Source organism: Tenrec ecaudatus, chromosome 14, assembly GCF_050624435.1.
Source record: "Tenrec ecaudatus isolate mTenEca1 chromosome 14, mTenEca1.hap1, whole genome shotgun sequence".
NCBI classification, from domain to species: Eukaryota; Metazoa; Chordata; class Mammalia; order Afrosoricida; family Tenrecidae; genus Tenrec; species Tenrec ecaudatus.
This window is the reverse complement of record NC_134543.1, coordinates 55634353-55651900: the sequence shown is the minus strand read 5'-3', so window position 1 is coordinate 55651900 and position 17548 is coordinate 55634353. Positions and strand designations below refer to the sequence as shown.

The 17548-nt window shown below is 39.4% G+C and overlaps 1 protein-coding gene across 1 annotated transcript; it reads left to right on the top strand.

The window, feature by feature from the left end:
• Positions 1 to 1109: 1109 nt before the first annotated feature.
• Positions 1110 to 3778, top strand: ARF6 (ARF GTPase 6). Its single transcript, XM_075532389.1, has 2 exons — positions 1110 to 1268; positions 1378 to 3778. Exon 2 carries the CDS (start codon positions 1859 to 1861, stop codon positions 2384 to 2386), a length of 528 nt encoding a protein of 175 aa, XP_075388504.1. The 5' UTR covers positions 1110 to 1268; positions 1378 to 1858; the 3' UTR covers positions 2387 to 3778.
• The last annotated feature ends 13770 nt before the right edge of the window (positions 3779 to 17548 follow it).

Here is a 17548-nt window from a genome sequence, read left to right as displayed (position 1 = left end):
GTGAAGATGAGGTTTTCTACTACCATAGAGTTAAAACATAAAGCAAACGCAAACTCACTTTCAATACTGATTGCAGCCTACAGGCCAGGGAAGAACTGCCCCTGTGCGTTTGAGACGGTAACTCTCTACTGGAGTAGAAAGCCTGGTGTGTCTCCCACCATCAAGAGTTGCCCTCTCCGAAAACCCCAAGGGCAGTTCTACCCTGGCCTAGAGGGGCTCTATGACTTGGAATCAACTCGACAAATTTTGGGTCGGAAGTTAACCTGAGTTTACAGGTAAAGAAATGGGAGTTCATAAAATTGCTATCTGCCATTATCAATTTTTCCTTAAATTTGGAAAAGAAATGTTACCTATGCTTTACCTCAACACTTATCTTAGGGGGAAAACACCCCACTACTAGTTCCGGTTTCCGCCCTCCACCTCCTTGGATCATAGTATTTATTGAAAAAGACTACTGCTAATCACAGAAAGGGCTTATGTGTAAAAATCCCCCCTTGGCATCCGAAAAAGGTGACAACGCAGAAAAGCACGGGGATTCTTGAAAATGCTATGATTTTAAAAAACGTGGGCTGGCCCTGATGAGACAGAGAGCTATCAACCACTCCAAAGCACGGCTTCGGCGCAAACCGAGCCCGGTACCGGCGCGGCACGGGCGGACTGCGCGGAAACAAGGACTTCCCGCGTGCCTCCCAGGAAGCAGCACGGAGCACGCGGCGTAACGGAAGCCAGGGAGGGGTGGGGCGAAGGTAACCTGGGCGGACACGGCTTCTCCGGGAGATCCAGGGCACGCCGCGGCCGGGCACCACTGGGGACGGGCCTGGCGGCGAGCGGAGGCGCTCGCGGGGGAGCGGGCGGTCCGAGCGCGGCGCGCGGGCCTGAGCGGCCTCACTTCCCAGTTCGGGCGGAAGGTGGGGCGGGGAGCGCGCGCAAGAGCCGAGCCGGGAGGGAGAGACAAAGACGTTGGGCAGTGACAGGTGGCCGCGGGTCAGAACCCGGGCTTCCCGGGCCTGCGCGCGGGCCGCACCTGCGCGCCCTCCGGGCCGCCGTAGCCCCGCCCCCTCGGCGCGTGGCGCCCGTGACGCCCGGGCGCGCGGGCCGCTCTTTTGACAGAGGTCGCTCTGGTACGAACGGCCGGCCTCTGCTGCGCCTGCGTGGTCGGGAGGGGAAGTGAGGCGGTTTCCTCGGCGCCTTTTCCGGCGGCGCGGCAGCAGAGCTGGGAGGAGGAGGCTGAGGCCGGACGGAGCCCGCGCGCTGGGCGGCGGCTGGAGGTATATCTCCCCCCACCCCCCGCGCCAAGTTGGAAAGGCGGTCCCCCGGACACTGCTTCTCTTTGGGGGTCCGGCAATAACTTCCCTCTTCCTCTCTGTGTTTCCGCAGGCAGCGATCCGAGTTCCCGCGACGATCCATGCCCTGACCAAGTGCCGGAGGAGCCGCGCTGCTTCCCGAGTGGCCTGGGCCGCCGGCGGACGCGGGGCTCGCGGACCTCAGGCGGGCCGGAGAGCCTCAGTCTCCCGGAGCCCTGTGAGGAGAAGGCGGAGGAGCGGGCACCGCGGCGGCGCTCGCGCGGCGCCTGCGGGGGGAAGGGCAGTTCCGGACCGGGCCGCGCCTCAGCAGGGCGGCGGCTCTCCGGGCGCAGACTCGGGGCCCCGGCGGCGGCGGCGGGAGGAGGCCGGTGTTGGTTCGGGGATGCCCGAGTGAGCCGCGGGCCGGGCCTCTGCCCTAAGGCGGCGACTCGCAGCCAAGGCCCCACGGGCGTCCTCGCGGCCGGGAGGCTTCGTTTCGGTTTCGCGGCGGCGGCGTTGTTGGCTGAGGGGACCCGGGACACCTGAATGCCCCCGGCCCCGGCTCCTCCGACGCGATGGGGAAGGTGCTATCCAAAATCTTCGGGAACAAGGAAATGCGGATCCTCATGCTGGGGCTGGACGCGGCCGGCAAGACCACAATCCTTTACAAGTTGAAGCTGGGCCAGTCGGTGACCACCATCCCCACCGTGGGGTTCAACGTGGAGACGGTGACTTACAAAAACGTCAAGTTCAACGTTTGGGATGTGGGCGGGCAGGACAAGATCCGGCCGCTCTGGCGGCATTACTACACCGGGACCCAAGGTCTGATCTTCGTGGTGGACTGCGCCGACCGCGACCGCATCGACGAGGCCCGCCAGGAGCTGCACCGCATTATCAATGACCGGGAAATGAGGGACGCCATAATCCTCATCTTCGCCAACAAGCAGGACCTGCCTGATGCCATGAAACCCCATGAGATCCAGGAGAAACTGGGCCTGACCCGGATTCGGGACAGGAACTGGTATGTGCAGCCCTCCTGCGCCACCTCCGGGGACGGACTCTATGAGGGGCTCACATGGTTAACCTCTAACTACAAATCCTAATGAGCATTCTCCTCCCACCCCCAGGAGCGAAATCAGAAACCCATTCATAGGATTATCACCACCATCACCTCTTTCAATCGCCACTTTCTCCTCTTTTGAATTTGAACTCTTGAAGTTGCTGTTCTAGGATTTGGGGCGGTTGGGGTTTTCTGTTGTGTTTTTTTTTGTTTGGGTTTTTTTTTTTTTTTTTTTGCTTTGCGTTAGGATGCTCTGAGCTGACATTTGACAAATGAACACAAAGTGCTAGATGCTCTTGTTGACTTTCCAGTAAATGGGATGGGGGAAATAATAGCAATTCTTGGTAAAGCCCTTTATAATTATGGTTTGATTTTTTTTTTTTTATTTCGAGAGTATCCCCCCCCCCCAATGTATGCTTTTTCCTTTTTGCCCAGTTTCCTTATCACTTGCTGTCGATGGCTTACTTTGCATTCATGCAGACTATGTTGCAAGTCTGTTTCATCTAGTAAACTGAAAATTATTGCTTAATCAAACTGCCGTTTGTCTTTTATATTTAAGGCCTTTACCCCCTCCCTGTCAAATTTTAATTTCATAATTTCAAATGTGACATTTTATAACTAAGACCAGTATAGTAAGCCTAGCTTACAGTGGTAGATAGTAAGGAATACCACTGTAATATGTTCCAGTTGCACAAAAATATGTTAAAACAGGTATGTAAGAAGTTCTTGGAAATATCAGCTTTTAAGTTCTGAAATACACACGCATGAGTAGGGCGACAGCCCCAGTTCCCCATAACAAAGCTAACTATGCTGTATACGAATCTGAAAGCAACCCTTCAGGGACACACGACTTCTCACTGCAGTTAGCAACTCTGTGGGGTTTTCTCTCTCTTTTTAAACTTTTAAAAAAGACTTTCCAGAAAAAATGGAGCAATAATGATGTTTGCCATACACCGATGAAATATGTGTAAATATATTTTGGCAAATCTGGACCTTTTTCTGTTTGAACATTTGAGGCTGTAGGTTTAAAATTATGGAAAACATTTACTTTGTTTGCTACTATAGCATTCAACAATCCAAAATATATATGCACATTTTACCTAATTAAAAAAAATACACATTCTTGTTTTTCACATTACAGCAACTGATTAATAGGAACATACAAATAATTTTTTATCCAAGTGTGATCCACATCTCCATTGATTAAAACACTGGAAAAGATGTTTTATAAAAAAGATAACTGTTAAATTGTAAGGTTAACTCATGCAAGTGGTAAGTCAGATAGCCTGTTGGTTCACTAAGACACCGTCTCCTTTAAGGAAGGAAATGTGATGAATGAATGATACGTAGACAATTACAAAGGGGAAGTAGGATGAAGAGAAAGAACCTACAGATGACAATGAATGTAAACTTTTTTTGAAGGGTAAACAGTGTTCTCACTGGTGATATCCAGATTCTAACGATTACTTGCTTAACTGGTTAGGACCAGTAACCAGATTGTAAGACCAGTATAATACTTTGAACCAAATGTTAATGCTTAGTGTAGAATTGTGAAGCAGCATCTGGTTCTTGTATAGCCTTAAGGATTAATTTTAGAGATCCTCAAGGAATGAATTTTAGGGAATTTCAGAAATGACTGAAAAGGCAGTATACAGGAAAATGTTTTGTTTATGAGGGTATTTGAAAACTAAAATCAAGCAGGTTATCATGGTATAGTTGGACAGTATTAGTCCTTCATGCTTTGGCCATATTGTGTAATGGAGCTTTTACCAAAGATATATGAAAAACAAGGTTATAAAACACGATTGAAAGTAAAACTCTTGACATTTTCTTTAGCACTGATAAGGTGTTAAGTTGTAGGCTCCTAAAGGTGCAAAGGGATTTTTGAGTTCAAGAGGAAACTAAAGTGTAAAGTTCTTAATTTCACTTTAGTGGAAGTATTTAGAAATGAGGCATTTAAGAACATTTTGGTTGCTTTTAAAATTCCTTAGCTCCACCATAAATTTAATTCTAATTATTTTAAGTGATTATGTTTTAAGGTACACAAACATGGGTTATATTAATATAAATGCTGTAAGAACATCCTGAAATGAGAAAGCACAAAGGTATAAATGCCTAAACTGGAGGAAACTTGAAACCCTCATGTTAATTTTTAAATGTAGTATTTCTAACTTGTGACAAATTAGTAGACAGCCATTTTTTTGTGTGTGTGTCTTAAAATAAGTGGGGGCTTAGTTAAAATTTTATACATCAAGTGATTGATTTTGAATGTTGCAGGTGAGCTGTTATTTGAAATGTCTGAATAGGGGGAGGGGGAAGCAAATACTTGAACATTGGAAAACCCAAGTCCTTTGGTAAGAAATTGTAATTCTCATATTTTAAAGACTTATAAAAGGTTTATAATTGATGTAGTTAAACCATAACTATTGGTGATCATGGGGCAAGTGATTATAGCCTGCAGAAAAAGTTATAATCTAAGAACTTACAAAAAATGAGGTTTTTGTTTAATTGCATCAACTTCTGTATTTATGTGAATTTATGAACTGCTGAGTTTTGAATGAGGTTAATCTTGTCTAATGAGAGTCTGTAGACTATGATCTCCCAAACTACAAGTACAGTACTTGGAATTGTGTTCTTTATGGTTGTAGTGTTGGTAAAGCACTAATATGCAGAAAATAAAGGAATTACACAGTGCAGTAGCTCACGTTCTATTACTCGTTTTAATTAGATGGATATGTAGTACATTGGGTTGGCTGTTTTCCTTGGAAATGTGGTATAAATAACTTAATTTGAGAGTCACTTGGCTTTTATAAGAACAAAAAGGAGGACCAAGTTCTTCTAAATGCTGGCTGTATGAGTTTTGTCTTTTAGTTAATCAAGTTTAATCTGATTTTCCTGATAATTCTGGTAAACCAAAATAGTTGAAAAGGCAATTTAAAAATTAAAGTTCTATAGCAAATCTTCTGCTACTTTTTCCTTTCCAAAATTACCATCTTCGTTTTTTTAGGAGGACAGAAATGTATCCAAAGAAGTGGGCTAAGGAGTCTTAACCTTTGGCGATACACAGCTGGATTTAAAATTTTGTCTTTTAGAAGTCCAAGTTGCTTATCTTATAAATTTGGCAGAATTGTATCCATTAATAAAATAGCAAATGAAAAATAACTTGTTGGATAAAGGGGTTTTTTTTAAGTCCATTTTCTGGTAAGTTCCTTCCTACAGTAATTTTTGTACTTTGATTTTTGTCTCACATTAATATTTATTGAATATATTTAGTACTCTGAATTATCAGTAAATATCAGTTAACATAACTTAGCTGTAGAAAACATCTGCCTTTAATGTGTTTTTATGTGTTAGTGTAGATTGAGGAATATAGTTGCTTACAAATTTCCCAAATTATTTCTTCAATACATAATCAAATATACATCAGGGTTACATTAAGTCATCTTCCTTATGAGGTAGAAATTATATTTGTAAAGCCACATAGCAGTTTCGAATAACTTCCAAGTCTGACTACTTATTGAACAATGTATTTGCAACATACCATCAAGGATAAATTTAATTTTCAGTAGAGCTTTTGGCTTTTTTTCTAGTGACTAATAAAAGACAAAATAATAAAGATTATAGTATTAAGAAATTTGTGAAAATGAAATGTTGGGAGATGGATCATCCAAGAGCTAAAATAACTTCTCTGCCAAACTTGAAAGAAAGGTTGCCAGACTAGATCTGTGAGTTGAATGGGCAGGGAACATATACATACAGATGACATCAAATAATATAGAACAGATTTGCAGAGGGTTAGAGTAACTGAAATGTGGTAATCAGCTCAAATAATGGCAAAGTTGCTTTTTAAAGGGAATTAATACCATCAAAACTAACCTTTGTGGTGTAATAAAAATGATTAAAATTTTTGGTTTTACCATCAAAATATGACTAAATGAGATAATTTAAAAATGGGAAGTGTTCCCTTTGTCAATCTTAACCAACTTTTTTCTACTAATTTATCTCATAGGATATCTTCACATATCTACCATAGTGCTTCTATTGTGTGATGGGTAGATTTATTGAACATGTATTGAAAACCTAAGTATAAGCCTGTTCTAGGTGTAAGAGGGCGATCAGTAAAAGAATACATAAAATATCAACTTCCATGGAATTTATGGGGGATTGTGGGATGAGGATGGCCAGAGTGAGTAAATATGTAGAATGATAAGCTCTAACACTTATGCTGGATAGTAAGTTGTGTGTATTGGAGTCTAGGTAGGAACATGTTTATAGAAGGCCTCATTGAGGTGATATTTGAGAAAATTTTGAAGGAAGAATACAATTGGTGCAACCAAAAAATATGCAGAGTTTAAACCAGAGATGAGAAAACTAAAGGGTAAATCTGGATGTGACCTAAACTATTATCTGTCATTTTCTAGAAAATACTGACTTCCAATCTAAAGACCAGCTTTTAAAACATCACCAAAATTTTAGGAACTGCAAAAGTTTAAAACAAAGGACCACATAAATACAATGGTGTTTATATACACCTATAATTGACCAGATTTGCACATGTAGTGAGTCAAAAATCTTGTAACATATAGAATAGCCTAGCATGGATCAATCCCAGCCCCCACCATTGAAAATAGTTTAGGTGCTTGAAATTAGGTTTCTCAGTGCCAGTATCATTATTGGTCTTTACACTTGTGAATAATTTCATTTTAAGTGTCCCTCATTTTAATGGTAGTTTTACTAGTTTTTGAGATTTAAGGAAAATGCTTGTGTTCAGATTAAGGTGACCTTTCCTCCAGATCATTTAGAATTATCCTGAAATAGTTTAATATAACAGCTCACAACTAGCATTTTTATTAATTTGATATTATCTAATCAAGTCCTGAATCCAGTATTTTATATTTTGAAATTTAAAAAGGAATTGTTTTATTAACTCAGAAACAAGTTACCTGATAATTAGCATTATTACTTTAATCAGTAGAAAAGTAAAATTATACTTCATACATGATACATTTCTTGCCCTTGCCTAGAGTTATGTAACTAATGTGGGACTCTGAAACTTTTAAAGAAACTGAGCAATAGGAATTCTGGAGATAAGTTTTATGGAGTATCTTTATAAATTAGTTTTTTTTGAAAAGTTACAGGCCTATGAAACCAACCTTGCTTTTTGACAAATCACAGATAAATACACCTGAAACTAGTTAGTTGTTCACGACTGATTTCCATTAAAGCAGAGTACCCTGATCTCAGGTCACAGCAGATGAGGAAAGGGTGTTATAGAAGCAGGGATTTAAATCTTTACTGTTTATTCAAGCATGGCAAATCAGTGTTTTCTTTGGATTCGCCTTTTATGTCTAAAAGTCTTGTGAATAAATCTTAGGCCAGAATTAAATCTGAAGAGATTCAACTGGGACACATTTTAAGAATAAGTGAGCATTTGCTGAATATTTACTATATTCTAAATATTTCATGTGTCTTATAATTTTCACTCCCACTTTAGGAGATAGTGCTCTCACTGTAGAGACGAGGAATCTGAGACCAGAGAGGTACATGTTAATAGCACAGCCAGAATTTGGACTCAATCTGTGCTAGAATGAGTGTGAGTAAAGTTAGTGTTGATAATAGTTAATATGTATGTGTTTGCTTACAAGTAGCTTGCCTTGAGTAATAGTTCATAATTTGCTTAATTTATCAGGAACATTATCATCTATAATTTGAGTTCCTATTTAATTGGAGTGTCCTGTGTATGACGGGAAACATAGTATCAGGTTCTGATACTTTTTTTCCTGTAATTGAATTGTGACTACTTGGTAAAATGGTGAAATCTACAGATCATTTTGAAAACAAGAAAAACTAGTTCTTACTGCGCTGATTATTTGCATGTGTAATTTTATGTACCTTTTTGTCTTGAGAAACATAATTTTAGAAAATTCTGATATTAGGACATTTTATGTGTATCCAACCTCAATTACAAAATAAGTGTGCAGTTTTTATGAGCAACTCTGTTGCACTGATTGATGGAAGGATAAAAGTGGAATCTACCCCAATGATTTAGTTACTTCTATATTCCAAAGATCATGACCCTACCAGATGATGATAAAGTAGGTTTTAAAGGAATGTTTACAAAACAATATGCTGTAACAGTGGGGAACTATCCATATACATATATGCGTATATACACACATTGGATTTAGTCAAGTATAAAGCAGCAGGTCAATTGCAAGATAACTGTTGAAAGAGCTGATATATTGGTAAGTACATTGGGTGTTGTTGAGCTTAAAAATCTCTTTTTAGGTATCTTCACAATTCATTTTGTGAGGCTTACGTAGCACTTTTTATATCCCTGTGTGCATATGAGTTAGCTACATGTACTTTGAGATTTAAGCTAGGATTTAGGATAAAAATTGGTAATTTTGGTAGAATCTCCAAAGCTTTATTTTAAAATTTGACTTTGTCAATAATTTGAGGTAGAAATGTAAGTTTAGATAAGATGTGAAAAAGGTAATTAGTGCTGTATTGAAAGAGAGGGAAGAGAGATTATCTTGGGGGCTCAAGTGATCTAATGGAGCCAGTGGGAATTGAGCTGTACCTACAAGGTTAGAAGCATAATGTTACCATTTATTGCATACTTAATCGTGAGCTCATCATTGTTCTGAGTTTGTTTCAGGTACTATATCATTTAAAATTTGTGAGCCAAGATGCCTAGGTATATAATATATCCACAGTTTTTGCGTGACAGAGACGAGATAGACTAGTCTGACGAGGGTTAGCAAATAAAAATACTGACTGCTTAAAAGTTGAATTTCGAACAATAATTTTGTATAAATATGTGACAAGATCTGACATATACTTTACTAAGCATATTGTTTACTTGAAATTACAATTTAATTGGGCATCTTGTATTTTATCTAAAACCTTACATCTTCCCCGAATGCAAAGAGGAGATAAGGTTCAAACTAGAAGTAAAAATTGGGACTCTTAAAGTTTCAAGTTAAACCAAGTTGTTTGAATACTGTACATATAATAGTATGTAGTATATAATAGGAGTCACTGAATTTTTATGCTTAGGAATTATAGTCTAATTTTGTATAGAATCATGGAGAGGCTAGAAGAAAAATCCTTTCAAGAGATTTTGTTAATCTGGTAAGAAAATGAAGACTCAACTACGAAGTAAGGAAAGTGAATATGATGTAGCATCATAAGATAAGTGGGTTGTAATAGGTTACTTTGTAGTTAGAGTTAAAGGTTCTGATCCTTATTACTTATATAAAAGAATAATATCACCACTGACAGAAAGAAATCAGGAAACAGCAGATTTAAATGGAGAGACTGATAATTGGGCAAAAGATTTAATTTGCAGTTTGGAAAAGATGTTGAGTCTGATAGATATTCTCTGTCTTCCATAGCTACATTGTCTTTCTTACAGTAATGCTGTCCAATAGAACTATAATATAAGCCATATATATATAACTTAAAAATTTTGGGTAGTCAGTAAAAAATATTTAGCCCAATATATAAAAAATACTACCATTTCAACATGTTGCTCATATAAAATAATTATCAATGCGATACTTCACATCATTTTATAAAAAATCTTTGAAATCCAAGTGATTTTACACATAGAGCATGCTTTTGGACTAGTCACATTCCTGTACTCAATAGCCACCTAAAGGCTTTCCTACTGACCAATTTAATTGTATGGAATAAGTATTTCCTCTCATTACTATTCCTATAGGTACAGTAACTGCACTTGAGGGTGACAACTGTGCAACATTTTTAGGCCAACTCATTGCTAATTCAACCTCACAGTGGCTATAGGACAGAGTACATCTGTACCACAGTGTTACCAAAGCTGTGAATCTTTATGGACGCTGCCTGCCTCATCTTTCTCGTGAACTGCAGACTGGTGGGTCCACCCACGGACTTTTTGGTGAGCACCTGAGTAGTTTAACCAATGTGCCAACAGGGTTCCTTTTTCTAGGACAACTCATAAAACCCACTGCCACTGAGTAGATTCCTATTCATAGCAAGCCTATATGGTATTTACAAAACTAAATTTTTATGAGACAACTCCATCTTTCTACCATGGAGCAGAGCAGTAGGTGGGTTTGGCTGGTGCCAAGATGAAAGTAGAAAAATGGTCATGGTAATTTCGTGCTCGTAAAGTGCTTTTGGTTTTTAGAAGAGATGTAGAATTTATAATTTGTGCAACGGGGAAGCTGGGATTTTAAAGCCCCAATTGCATTTCATAGACCAGGTGAGAGAAGTTCCCTAGTTGAAGCAATTAGCTTTGGTAATAAGAGAGGATTGTGTTAGGCTGGTTTAACTAGAGAAAACTGCAGAGACACTCATGTGTCAGAGAGAGCTTTAGATAAAAAAGCAATTGTATATCGAGAAAACCTTGCAGCCCAGTCCAGATCAAGTCCATAAGTCTGATATTAGCCCATATGCCCTATACTAGTCCATAAATTCCTCTTCAGACTCACATAGCACATGCAACGATGCCGAATGCAGGAAGATCACAGGCAGGTGAATGGAAAGTCTTGTGAATCCAATGCTGCTTGGAAGCATCTCAGCACTGGCGTGGTCTTCACTGCGTGGCTTCTCCAGCTCCCTCAGTGTCAACAGCAGGAAGGTGAAGCAGAGAGTGGCCCAGAGAAAGAGAGGAAGTTCCCAGAATCCTCATGAGAAGGCCACACCCACAAGGAGGCATCAGACTGACCTGCTTGACAGACTAGACTCCACCACTATCCTTACTTATCAAGTTGACATGAAATTATGTAACTACCACAAGGATAAAATGCATTTGGAAGAATGGTATTTCTCCAGTGTTCTGTAGAAAACTTTGGACAAGATGATCCTTGGAAAAAAAGATTTCAAAGCTATTTGGGAAATACTTCTATTGTCTCTTTGGGTTTTGTAGTACATGTTTACATGTTGTAGGTTCTTTAAAGTTTTACTTTAACCTAGCATTCCCCAAATCATTTGATCATAGGACACTCTCCCTAACCCCTTTAAAACACCAAACAAATAACCTTTCATTGCCTTACAGAATGAGAGTTTCAAGAGTTTCAAAGAGGACGACAGTTTGGAAAACCCTAAACTTTAGAAAAGGCAGAATCGTTTTAGCAAACAATTAGAACTAGTCTGCATGATGACTGCTGATGGAAGTTTTATTTATAGAGGTATACACCAGAGGGAAGAGCTCTGGTAGTTTAGTGGTTATACATTGAACTGCTAACCACAAGGTCCACAGTTCAAAATCACCAGCTGCTTCTTGGGAGAACTCCTGTGAAGAGTTACAGAAACTCACTGGGGTATTTCTACCTAGTCCTATAGGGTCTCTGTGAGATGGCAGCGATGTGATGGCAGCAAGCTTGGTTTGGTTTTTGGATAAAATAGAAAGGAAAAGGTTTAAGAGGGGGAGGGCAACTGTCCAGTTTTGATGACATTTTAGATGTTTATGGCATGGCCACTGACAGATACCCAGTAGACAGACTAAGAGTCCCAAAGCACTCTAGGCTAAGTTAGAGCTTTAGGCATTAGCTTGAAAATGGCTGTTGAAGCCAGGGGCGCTAGTGAGGAGTCTTGGGAGTGAGTGAGGAGTAAACGGCACAGGACAGGGCCTTGAGGGGACAGAACAGCAGTGTTTTATGATGGGGGTAGAACAAGATTGTTAACAGGAGACTGAAAGAAACAAATTTAAAGAAGAGAGGGTTAACCATATACTTTTCAGAAAATCAAGAGAATGAAGTTTATATTCTTTAGAACTGACATTAACAGTTTTTTTAGTTATGCTTGAATGTAGTGGTCATAAACCAACTTGCAATAAATGAGACAAGAGCTACTTATAGACGTATTCAACAAAGTTGGTGCTGAAGGGATGTGTAGTGTGTGACAACCAGAGGGAGATGTGTGTGAAAATTTATAAAAACAATTTAAGAAAAATAGGCTCATTTAATTTTCCAAACAGTGTTCAGATAAGTGGCCTAGGTGTTAGTGGTTGGGAATAGAGGGGGAATTAGGAACATATATATGTCCCCTCCACCTATTTCCTAAAGGCAAGGGAAAATTGTAAAAAAATATATATATTCCTTTAAGCTTCTTTTTGTACATATTAAGAATCTCCTCTTGAAAAATGTCTTTAATGATCTTGCCCAAGTCATTCCTGTCCCACCATAATTAGATATGTAGATGGTAATGTTTCATTTTACACATGTATAAAGTAAGCCGCGATGGCTGTAACTTGTCACTGGTTCAGTAAATCACAGCATTTAGTGACATAGCTGAGATGAGAAAAAAGAAAATAAGAATAATGCATTTGAAGTCTAATGTTGCTGACAATACTTAATATATCATGTATTGTCAAAAGAACTACCTAATCAGTCTTAGGAGAAGGATACCCAGACTGCTCCTTAGAACTAAGGCTGGAGAGGCTTAGCTTACTTTGGGAGTCATCAGGAAAACAGCAGTTGCTAGAAAAGGACACCTTGTTTGTCAAGCAGAGGGCCAACCGAAATGAGGGAAATCATCAGTGGAATGGCTTGACACAAGAGCTGCCACAATGGACCCAAATATGCCAATAACCTCGTCTCCGAACGAGGCCTTTGTTTGGTTATAAGCATGCATAAATAGCAACAACTGACCAAAAGTCTGAATCAATTAAAACGTTTTCAACATATTAGTTATATGGCCATAGACTGACATTTAAGATAATTTTAATAGGTAGAAATCATGCTGTTTATTTTAACTATTATTGTGAAGCTGCTTTTAATTTGAAAACCAACTTTTAATATTTCTTTCGGCCTCAGTTCTGATTTGCAGGATATTTCTTTTAACAAAGATTTAAGAATGAAAGGGGGGAAAATCTACAGATGATAAAGTGGAAACTAGAATTAAATCTTAGTAGACATTATTGAATACTTGTGTGTCTGGCAGTGTGCTATGGGTTTTACTAACATTTTAATCCACAACAGACCAGCACAGTCGATTTTATTATCTCCCAGTTATAGAAAAAAACCACAACAAAATTTTAGATCATTTTCCTAAGAAACCCAACTATTAAGTGGCAGAGTCTATAATCTTTCTCATTGACTGCAAAAAATGATAATTATTATTTTTAAACATAAATTCTATGGTGTCTGTGGTCCAGAAGATCTATTTGTTTCTAGTTTGTCAGCCTGAGAAACCCTTTAGAGGACCACTGGCAGGTTTGCTTCTTTGGTGTTGTGTGACCTCCATAGGGACCCCTTTTCGTATATAGTTGGTTACACAAGGTCTACAGTTAAGTGTACCAGCCATTCAGATGAGGCCACTTGTTCTTGTAATGATTTATAGCCGCATTACAGGAACAAAAAGCTACATAAGGCTGCAGTGTGTTGGAATCAACTAGATGGCAGAGGATGGGGGTATATGCGTTCTCAGACAAATCAACCTTTTGAATAAGGTGGGTATTTATTTAAAGTGCATTCAATGAGAGAGTTGGCAATTTTGAAGCACTCTCAAACATTATAAATACTAGTCCCAGAGGGCAAAGAGCCCTGGTGGCCTGCTGCTTCTGCTTTGGGCTGCTAGCTACAAGGTCTCTCTGTGGGAGAAAAATGGAACTTTCTACTCCCATGAAGAGTACAGTCTGAGGAACGTACAGGGGCAGTTGTGCCCTGTCTTACAGGGTCCCTGTGAGTTGGAGTTGGTTCAACAGCAGTGACTATGGGGAGTTTTGAGTTCTAAGGGCATCGTAGGACCATGCACAAGTTCTCCCACTTAGTGGTTGCTCTCTGCCATTCTATGCTATTAAACAGGTAACATCAAATTATGTTGAGCTGCAACTCTATGGCCTAGATGAAGGAACGGTTTGCAATATGTTCCTTTTCAATAGCAGCATTAATATACAAGATTTCTAAACCCTGTAGAAATAGCTAGATTTTGTCGTGCCTTTACTTGGAGAGGAGCCAGCCAGGTACACTCATGTTTCTGCTGTGGATTTGGCCAGGAGACGTGGATATGTGTAGACATGCCTTTGGCATGTTTATGTTCAATTATCTTCATTTTTCTTTGTGAGTGTAGACTTGGTGGTAGGTAAACTCATGGACTTATTCATGTAGAGCTCCATGTTTAAAGCGTGTGAATATTTACAGAATCCATGCAAGAACAAAACGAGTAAAGACTTATTTTCAAAGGTTTATGCAGGGTAGCAAAAACATCTTAATGAAATTATTTAACTAATTTTTAAAGAGGTAATAATTCACTTTTCAATAACTTTAGGAAACCTGTAGCATATCCTGAATGTGATTACTGTTAGTTGAGTAATACTTTAGTATTCCGATTCCAAAAGTATATAAAAGCTTGTGGAAAGACTTACTTAAGAGATTATGTGAAAAAAAGATTATATGACAGCACAAGAAACTACTTTTATAGTATCAGTGGCTTATTTTTTCTTTGTCTAAATTAAAATTAGAAGGGGGAAGGGAAGGCTGTATAGTGGGAAGGCCACAAGGTTGAATCATCCAAGGAAATGAGTCATTGACTATGAACCATAACTTTCCTTTTTCTGAGATTTTGACTATGAGAGCTTTAATGTTGAATTACTTTCAAAACCTTGCTTGTCAGTAAATTAAAAATAGACCATTTCCCCCCCACTTATAGATCTCTTAATATTAAGTAGAGTTTGTACTCATTATTTCAACATATATTTTAATAGAAATACAAAATTTGAAAAGTAGTAAAAATTAATAGTAGTAACTATATTCTTAACCCTAAATGCCATATGGTGAGTAGGAAATCTTTGCATATGGCAGTAAGCCAGTATCTTTGCTTATATATTAAACTTTCTGTAATAGTAATTCCTAATCAATTATTGAAACCTAATTTTTTTGAGGTTAACTACTACTGACTCATTTATGAACTTAACAGGACAAACCTGGATATATTGTGTCTATTGACATCTTATACTTCTTTTAGTATACTTGAGTTTTCCCGTAAGTTTCAGATTGTTTCTTAGGAACCTTGAACACATACCTGAAATAAACATGTTACATTATGATTTGTTGAAACTTAGAAAATCTGAAATGTAACTAACTAATTGCCAGGTCTGTGGGGAAAGAAAGGTATGTTTCTCAAAGTCAACACTGTGAGTATTATTATGTCAAAAATCCTTGGACTTTTTTTGGTTGATTGCTTATCTTTGTAATTTGTACATTTTTATAAGATCAGCTTGCTTTTTTAGTCCCTTCATTCATGCACAGTGCTTGCTTTAAGACATTGAGTGCATCTCTCACAGGAAACAGTACTTAGAAGCTACCTGAGGTGCCTATGTTCTGTGTTTTGTTGTCAGGACAAACCTAACTTACCGAGTGAGAAAGTCTTTTTTTTTTTTTTTTTAGCATCCGATTAAATCGTTTAATCATTAGGTTGTAAATGTTATTACATTTGGGTTATTTCTTTGAGAAATATACTTAAGAATATAAGAATATAGTTACCACTCCAAGAGTCGATGCTTTTATTATTTAGTCTTTTTTTTTCCTGAAGAAAATAAAAATTCTTTCTCAATTTATCTTGTTATGGTTTCGAAATATTTAAACCTTTTGAAACCCGCTACTATAATTTATTTATTTTATTAATAAATCTTTTTATTGGGGCTCATACAACTCTTATCACAATCCGTACATACATCAATTGAGCAAAGCACCCTTATACATTCGTTGCATTCGTCATTCTCAAAATTTCTTGGGTTCCTGGAATCAGCTTGGTTTCCTTTTTTTTTCCCCCTTCCCTCCCCGCTCTCCCCTTCCCCCTGGTCCCTTAATAGTTTATAAATAATTATTTTATCCCATCTTACACTGCCCGGCATCTCCCCTCACCCACCTTCCCATTGTCCATCCCCCAGAGAGGAGGTTACACATAGATCTCCAAGATCGGTTCTCCCTTTCTACACCACCCTCCCTCCCGGTGTCGCCACTCCCACCGCGGGTGTTGAGGGGTTCATCTGTCCTAGATTCCCTGTGTTTCCAGATCCCTACTGCACCACTGTACATCCTCTGGTATAACCAGGTCTGCAAAGTAGAATTGGGGTCATGATAATTGGGAGGGGAGGAAGCGTTCAGGAACTAGAGGAAGGTTTTGTGTTTCATTGTTGCTACACTGAACCCTGAGTGACTCATCTCCTCCCCACTACTCCTCTGCAAGGGATGTCCAGCTATCTCCAGATGGGCATTGGGTCCCCATCACGCACTCCCCCTCATTCACAGTGATGTGATTCCCACCCCCACCCCCCGCCTTTTTTGTTTGAGACCTGGTCTCCTCTGCCCTTCACGATCACCCATGTTTGTGTGCTGCTTCCGTGTGGGCTTTGTTGTGAGAAAGTAATTTTTTGGGGGGGGGGAAATTGAGGTAAGTATGTAACAAAATATTTGACATTTCATCAATCTTTACATGTACAGCCCAGTGGCATTAGTTCTTTATGGTGTTCAACCAACATTGTTATTAATTTAAAGTTTTTCCCATCATCGGCATTACATTTTTAGTCTTCACTGTTTTTAGTTTAATAAAATAATAGCAGCATCTTGGAGGATGTTAACAATAGAAATAAGTACTTTTATTATGTGGTGAATAAATCTAGATTTTGCACGGCTTTTCGGGGCCCTTGGGCTGGTTCTGGCCCCAGTGACCCTCTGGAAAGCCGAGCAGTATGCTGCCTGCTTCTGTACCATCTCACAATCAGCCTGCTGTGTTGTGCTCATGGTTGCAGCCATGGACCAAACCATCTCAGTAAGGTCTTTCTCTTTTCATCTCACCAGGAATGATGTCCTGCTGCTGCTAACAAATCTCTCTACCAGGATGACTAGAAAGACTGCTGTTTCTATTTGCTTAGATATGTTAATTTGTCTACTTCACAATTACAATGATTTCTGGGATTTAAAAAAATTTTCTTCCATCTTAGTAAAACCTAAAGCATGTTATTTATTGGTATACCTCAAAGAGTATTAGCATCAAAATGGTGACATGGGAAACTGATTTCTGGAATACAGTGTTAGAAACACTGGAGAATTAAGTTAGGATCTGCACACATTCTACGTATGACAGGATCAGTGTCATTCAGAGGATGAAGAGAGGGGTGCAGCCGGAAGAGATCCCTCTTTCATCAAATCATTCTTCTAAGGCAGTGGTTCTCAGCCTGGGGGTCGAACGACCCTTTCACAGGGTTGCCCGATTC